Source organism: Zalophus californianus, chromosome 15 (genome assembly GCF_009762305.2).
Source record: "Zalophus californianus isolate mZalCal1 chromosome 15, mZalCal1.pri.v2, whole genome shotgun sequence".
NCBI classification, from domain to species: domain Eukaryota; kingdom Metazoa; phylum Chordata; class Mammalia; order Carnivora; family Otariidae; genus Zalophus; species Zalophus californianus.
This window is the reverse complement of record NC_045609.1, coordinates 50,021,138-50,028,390: the sequence shown is the minus strand read 5'-3', so window position 1 is coordinate 50,028,390 and position 7,253 is coordinate 50,021,138. Positions and strand designations below refer to the sequence as shown.

The following is a 7,253-nucleotide window of genomic DNA, read 5'->3' as shown; positions in this document are numbered from 1 at the left end:
TATGTTGGGTATTTTGGGTTTTGTCCAATTTATGACTATTCTGAATCGGGATGATATCAACATGCTTGTATATATCTTCACATGGTATCAGGGTATCTTTGGGAGCAATATTATATCACTATTCAAACCCATAGTATTTCTAAAGCATTTCTGTACCCTAAGACCTTTGATGTAATTTACCTCTAGATGATAGAGATTTGCTACCAAGCTCTTTGGGATGAATTCTTCCCTTCTTGAATCCAATACAAGATTGATTTGAATATGTAAAGAAAAGACCTTGGGATTCATGAAGGGTTGATTTAAGAAACAAAACTAACGATGTCAACTACAGATTTAAAATCTGTTATCTGTTAATACATAGAACATTTTCCCAAGTATGCACTAGATTAATGGAGATACTTTGGGAACTTAGGTCAAAATAAACTGACAAATTATGAAACATATGTGATAATGATAATAAACAAGACATTTATTTTTCATACGCATTTGGGGGAAAGGAGAAAAGTCAGTTTTCCCTACCCAGTGATGGTCTTTCTGAAAGAGTCTCCATTCATTCCATAGAATTGGATAGGTTGCTTGATCTGAGGGTTTTTTAACTTTTAATTCATAAAGAGAACTTCCTTTGAAGAGGGTGGTCAAAGGGTGAGTCTTTGTGAGCAGCTTCGCTGGTGCACAGCCAGACTCCCTCTCTGAGTGAAGCTTTTCCCACACTGGCCACACAGATAGGGTGTCTCTCCTGTGTGGATTTTGCCATGCAGGATACAGTTGCCCCTGGTGTGGAAACTCTTCCTGCACTGTGTGCAGGCATAGGGTTTCAGGCCTGTGTGGACTCTGATGTGAACAATTAAGCTTCCTTTCTGACTGAAGGCTTTTCCACACTGATCACATCTATAGGGCTTTTCACCACTGTGAACTCTTCTATGAACAGCAAGGTTACTTTGATTCCTGAAGCTTCTCTGACAAATAGCACACTCATAGGGTTTCTGTCCAGTATGGAGTCTTTCATGAACAGCCAGACTACCTCGTTGACTAAAGCTTTTCCCACACTCCTTGCACTGATAGGGCTTCTCTCCTGTGTGTATTCGCTGATGTGTAACAAGATTGCCTTTGGCCCTGAAGCTTTTTCCACAATGGGTACACTCAAAGGGCTTTTGACCAGTGTGGATTCTCTCATGCAAGGTTAGACTGCCCTTTTGCCTGAAGGATTTTCCACATTCCTGACACTCATAGACCCTCTGTCTCACTCCAGGTGAATCTTCCTGTAGTGTCTTAGAATCTGGGGATTTTTGTTCCAGCTTCTCTCTTCTGAAAGAATTCTGGAAATCCCAGCTTGAGGATCCTGTGGCCTCAGAGTGATCATATTTGTGGTGGGCTTCTGTCATCACATCTGGTAAAATGAGAGGGAAGTCATGTAAGATGCACCAATATGCTGAGTGAGAAGAATAGGGAAAAAAGAAACAATGCTTTGAATGCTTATTATGTGCCAGACATTATACTATGAAATTTGCATAGGTAATCTAATCCTGAAAACAATCCTATGAGATTGCTACAGATAAGGAAATGAGAGCATAGGGAGGTTGTCACAGATCTTGTAGTTAGCTAAGTGTAGAGTTGGGATGCAAATGCAGGCATGCTCCACAGTAGTATACTGCCTCTAAATTTAGTTTAATTTAGCCTCCCAAAGAATCTGGTAAGGTAGACATGATTATCTCCATTTTATAGATAAGAAAACAGGCTCAGAAAAATGAAGAAAACTGTATGTAGGATCAAATAGAGGCCCCATACCCAAGTTTTATCTGACTCTAAAACAGGTATGGATCCAGGTTGTGTAGGGCCTAAAACTTTAAAATTTTGGAGGCACTCCATTAAGAAAAAGTATAAAAGTAGGTACAGGGCCCTGAAGAGACCAATACATGAGAAATCCATCTCTGCACCAATCTCTTTCCCTGATAGTAGAGTAAGCTCCATGACATCAGAAAATATACATCAGAATCTTTGATACATTACATCTATTATCTCTAGTCCCAGTAACCCTGCAAGGTAGAGTTTATTGTCCCATTTTACAGATGAAGAGCCTGGAGCTCAAGGAAGTTAAATAATTTGTCTGATACCACAGATCAAGCTAGGACAATTATAGAATTGGATCCAAGGAAATTTCCCCTTTAATATCCATGCTATTTCAGTCTACTAAGCTATGGTGAAACTGAAATCAATTTTGGTTTGGAAGTTACTCTCAAAACACTTTCTATGCTGATGCTGACAGTGTTTTCCATATTGCCCTGCAGCCTACTGCACTTTAATTATGGGTCCATTCATCACTATTAACAGTTTTCTTGGAGTCATCCTAGGGAGATTTTCTCTTGCCTTACCCTTATTCAGTGATTGTGCCGAGATGTAAAGCTGCTCATTCATTTTCTCAGAGAATACCTCAAAACTATCTCCATATCAAGATCATTCTCTTGCTCTGTTTCTACTGCTATTTCTAATTCTAGCTTGCAGGTTTCCCCTGTAACCCCCAGGAATGGTGAACTCCTCCAAAGGAATGTCTCCTCTGCTTCCTCAGCCTGCTGACCAGTGCTTGAGTACAGGGACACTAGGGCATCTCAGTGATCAACCAACTCACTCACTGAAAAATGCTACATTCTGCGCATATCTTCCATGACAGTCCAGCAGGGTAGCTGTTGGAAATCCAAACATGTCCACGCCTGCTGTATGATCACCACTTCTTCATATGATTCTTCCATGGGCTATTCTTGAACACCTGAAGAGGAAAAAACAACAAAAACAGAACAAAAAGAAACAGGAAAAGGCAGAATTGATAAGTGAGAAGGATAAACTCAACAGAAGCTCCAATTTGGGGTATGAGTAAATGGAAGAAATCTGGATTGTGTGATGTATATCTTAATCACCTATAATGTAACTACAAAGTTTTAGTAATGGTACCATGACCACACATAAGTGAGTCAAGGTGGAAACATTAAGTGGGAAAGCAGAGAACACATATATCTCTTCCTGCCAATCCCAAGATAATGGTCACTCCTGTTTATACCTTAGCCTTGGCATGTGACTGGGATCTCCCACTTCCTTCCCCTACCTAACTACTTGCTCTTTTATCCTTCAAGCCTCCAAAGGAATTCAGAATTTAAAAACCCAACATTTCAGCCTTCATGATTTGTTCTATGATGAAAATGGCTTCAGCTCTCCCCTCCAGCTCCCCTAGGTTATAAGGACAAGAGTTCTCATATGTTTACCTTTGAACAATATTTAGGAGGCTCCAGATCCAGACCCACCCCTCTCCTATTCTTCAAGATATGAGAATACCAATTCTAAGTGTAAATACTTATCAATTCTTGGAAAAGACCTTCTTCAGAAACCAAGTGCAAGGCACTCCAGCTAGGATAAGTAACCTGCCCAAATTCTCACAGCCAATAAGGAGTCCAGGGTGGGCAAAGGATCAAATTCAAGACTTTTGAGATCCAGAGTCTATGCCCTTAAACTAGACAATTCTCTAGTTTCTTATCACTAAAGAGCTGGTGAGAATTTTTATTAAATGGGACAGAATGTAACAGTGCTTGACCAGACTTTACTACTCTTCAAGATCCTAGGAATCCTCTTGCTCCATATTATGTTTTTCCACATTTTTTTTGAGTATTTTCTTCTTACTTTAGGACCCTAATTATTAAATTCGTACACTTTATGCAGTGGTTCAGTGCATAATCTTTATTTCCCTCAAATATGTCTCATCAAAATGCTGGCCTCCTGATTTAATGAAATAGCAGTGTGATGCTACAGTTGTTTTGTCAACCTAAGCACCTGGTCTTGACAATTGTACCTTCTGCTACATTTGTTTTGACTGAAGAGGCATTTTAAACTTGTATTTGGAGGTGTCACCTCCAATTTGGAGTAGAAGCTACAAAGGAATCCTCTATGAGACTGCCAGGAGGCTACAGGACATTCATTTGTTAGTTCAAGGTGTTACTCCTCCACAACTGCACATCCATCAAGAGTCCCTGAAAGTGCATGAAACCTGCTGCCAAGTTTGGACTCGGTCTCTGGGGAATCCAGCAAATAGTTTGGTCAGAACAAGTGGGCAGAATTTATAGCTCTGCCTCTCCACATGCTATGAGATCTTCCAAGTAACAACTCAGCTGTGTCTCAGGAACTGCCTTGGTTAATAAAGGGAGATTGTTTTATTTTTCTCCCTAGGTCATAAATCTGAGGAAATAATTTCCTGAAGATTTTGAAGTGGCTTTAGTAATAGAAATTGCTTTTCCTATCAGAGAGACTATCCTTTGGAAAAACTCAGCATTAGGTCAGGAGAGACTTGGATTCTTGCCTTGAACCTCCCCTACCCCCATATAACCTTGGACAAGTAACCAACAGCCCTGGCTCTATTTCCTTACTAACTAAACAGGTTAACAACACTGTCGTTTCAGGCAGCTCTTGGGAGAATAAAAGAACCAAATGTGAAGAATTTCTGATACGACCTAGAGACTGAAGGCCTAAAGTTGAGAGTCCTCAAGAGAGCCCTAGCAGAAGGGGTAAACTTTGCTGTCTCTGGAACCCCTTGGGCGACAGTCTCAGGTTTAGGAAATGAGGGTAGGGGTGATTATTTTCTCCACACATCTGAATCCATTTTGACCTTTCTCCCATTCTCCACCCTGACAAGTCTGTGCTTTCTCCCATTCCCCCTCCCTAGAAAGATCGCATTTTCACCCCCGACCGTGTTGTGAAATCCTCACTGCAGGCCCCTGGGCACACCTGCCTGTGGCCTCCCCCTCCCGCGTCTCCAGGGTGCGGGGCCTTCCCCCATGCTCTGTCCTGCGGAGCGGCGGTCGGAGGGGCCCCTGCTCCCCCGGGCACACTCTCCCCTCCCGCCTCAGGCTCCCCCGGGCCCGCCCTGCGTGCTGGACCTCAGCAACCCGCTCTCCGGTCCAGCTGGACCCTTCGCTGCGGGCCGCTCGCCTCTCCCCTCGCGGGTGGCCTCCCTCGGGGCTCAGGGCCGCGGGGGCCACGGAGCGCCCGCAGGCGGCGGCCCGCTAACGCGGCCCCGCCTAGCCGGGCTCACTGACCCGGCCGGCGACCTCACTCACCGCAGCGGCGCGCGCCCGCAGACAGACAAAGGCCGGCGCCGAGCCCACAGCAGCGACGGCGCGAGCGGATCGAACTACAACTCCCAAGAGGCTGCGCGCGAGCCCGCCCGCCGGGTCCCGGGCCTTGGCCGTCCCGGCTTCTCGGAGCACTGTGGGAAACGTAGTTCTGCGGCGCGCCCTGCTGCTCGGGTTCTGAGGGTCGCGACCGGGCGGGGCCCTCTGTCGAATCCCCTTCGGTCTCTAGGCGGAGGCGCCCTTGCCCGCCGACGTAGTCCGGGGAGTGAGGGAGCCACGCAGCGGCTCAGATAAGTTAGGCCTGGAATAGCAGCAGCCTAGTAAAGCAGTCCGCCGGGCCAGGAAGTCGGGAATCCAGGGTTCTTGAGGGTTTCGTGGAAGGAAACAAAGTCTTGGGGGAGAAAAGTCTTGGGTGCTTAGGGGTTATGTGTTTGGCCGCTGCTTGAGCAAAGACTCAGTGTTCTGTAGTTAAGGCTCTGAAGCTAGGAGCAAATCTTTCAAGCAGAGACTGTGGGAAAGAATTTGACACAACCAGAGAATTTCGAGGGGCTGGGAGGAGGATACTTTTGTCTGGTGTAGAGAGAGCTCTTCCTTTCAGATCTCTTTACTAAGATACTTGTTTTGAATTTGCACGTCGGCTCCACCTCTGACTAGCTGGCTAGTTGCGGGGCTCTGGATAGGCTTCTTACCCTGGTGGTGAGCCCAGGGTATGGTCAGGTGACAGGACAGGTGAGTTTCTTGGGAGAGCCAGGGTTCAGGCCGGGCGACCCCCATTCTGTTCCTTCAGAGTAAAGGCAGATATGTGAGTGAACCCAGAAAAAGTCGTTCTTCATGTACTCTGTGAATTATGGAGAAAAAACAGTATTTTCTAGGGTAACAAGTTAAATTTTCTTTTCTTAACTGGAGATGTGATTGAAACATGGAGCAATTGTAAGCTCTGAAAATTACTCAGCACATGGGGCAAGAGCTCTTTTTTTATGGGGCATCACTGAGGAGCCACTCAAACACAGGTTGTCAAGCCCTTAGTCCCGTTGTGCGATATTGTGAGGGGTAAGTTTGCTTTTGAGCATCTGTGAGATAAATATTCTTTAAAAATGCCCTCGGCCTCCTTCAAAGGCACTTTTATAGGATGCTTGCCTCTCCCCGTGAGGGAATTTGGACAGGGAAGAATGGCTTTAAAGTTCCTAATGACTGAGGCTGCTGTTGCCTGGGGCTCCCTCCTCCTTAGAATCACCTTTGCTCTCCTTTATCCTGGGGCTCTTTTGCTCACTGTACTTCTCTTCAGGCTCCCTGCTCCAGAGCTCTCACTTGGAGATTGGTTTGGCCTCTTGCACAGAGGGCTTCATAAAGCAAACTTCCTCTTGCTCTGTCCTTGTCCTCTACCCCACAGCCACTTGTTAAGCAAAACAGAACAAAAAAATTAATTTCACAGAGTATACGAAGTATAAGTAATAAGTTGGTTCTTAAGTGTTAGTCATTACTATCACTAATAACACATTACTTAAGTTCAACTGAATCTGTATGTGCCGAGCCCGTTTTCAGTGTCAGGTACTGTGCTGGGTGTTGGGGACGTAAATGGGAACAAGACACACTTCCTTCTCCTAGGAAGGGAGCTGAGAGTCTAGCTGAAAAACAAACACACCACCTTTCTTAAAACCTGGGCCGGCAGCTGCCTCACAGAGAGGTCCGTGAGTGTGCAGTGGAAACTGATCTGATGCCCCCCTCTCCCCCCAAAGCCCCCTCAGGACCACTGCAGAGCTCCCTGTGGTGCCTCCTTCTGTCATTCGTTCCAGAGTTAGGGAGAGAAAGGGGTAGGACACCAGGGGACGGGGCACAATCACTGTTCCCTCTCTCCTTGCTGAACAGCCAGAAAAGTCCAGGAAGCACACAGCAAAGGCCGATCCTCGTGACTGCTGTATGAGTGTGTCTGCTTTCTTCTCTCCCAAGGCTGCGTCAGTAGGGCTGTGTGTATCACCTCCCAAACCCCAGGAGTCATTTCTCCTGCTGGTAAACAGCACAAGATGCCTAGAAGTCATTCCGGGCATATTGGTTCTGTTGAGGTCAGGATCAGCTGTGGACATTAGGACAAGTAGATGACAAAGCTTTGGTGCGAAAAGGTGGCTGTAAAAGGGGACTTGTAGTCAC

The 7,253-nt window shown here is 45.7% G+C and overlaps 1 protein-coding gene across 1 annotated transcript; it reads right to left on the bottom strand.

Moving 5' to 3' along the window:
* Positions 1-445: 445 nt before the first annotated feature.
* Positions 446-5,226, bottom strand: ZNF32 (zinc finger protein 32). Its single transcript, XM_027589757.2, has 3 exons — positions 5,094-5,226; positions 2,628-2,761; positions 446-1,387 (listed from the first exon to the last, which is right to left on the bottom strand). Exons 2-3 carry the CDS (start codon positions 2,695-2,697, stop codon positions 636-638), a joined length of 822 nt encoding a protein of 273 aa, XP_027445558.2. The 5' UTR covers positions 2,698-2,761; positions 5,094-5,226; the 3' UTR covers positions 446-635.
* Between the last annotated feature and the right edge of the window lie 2,027 nt (positions 5,227-7,253).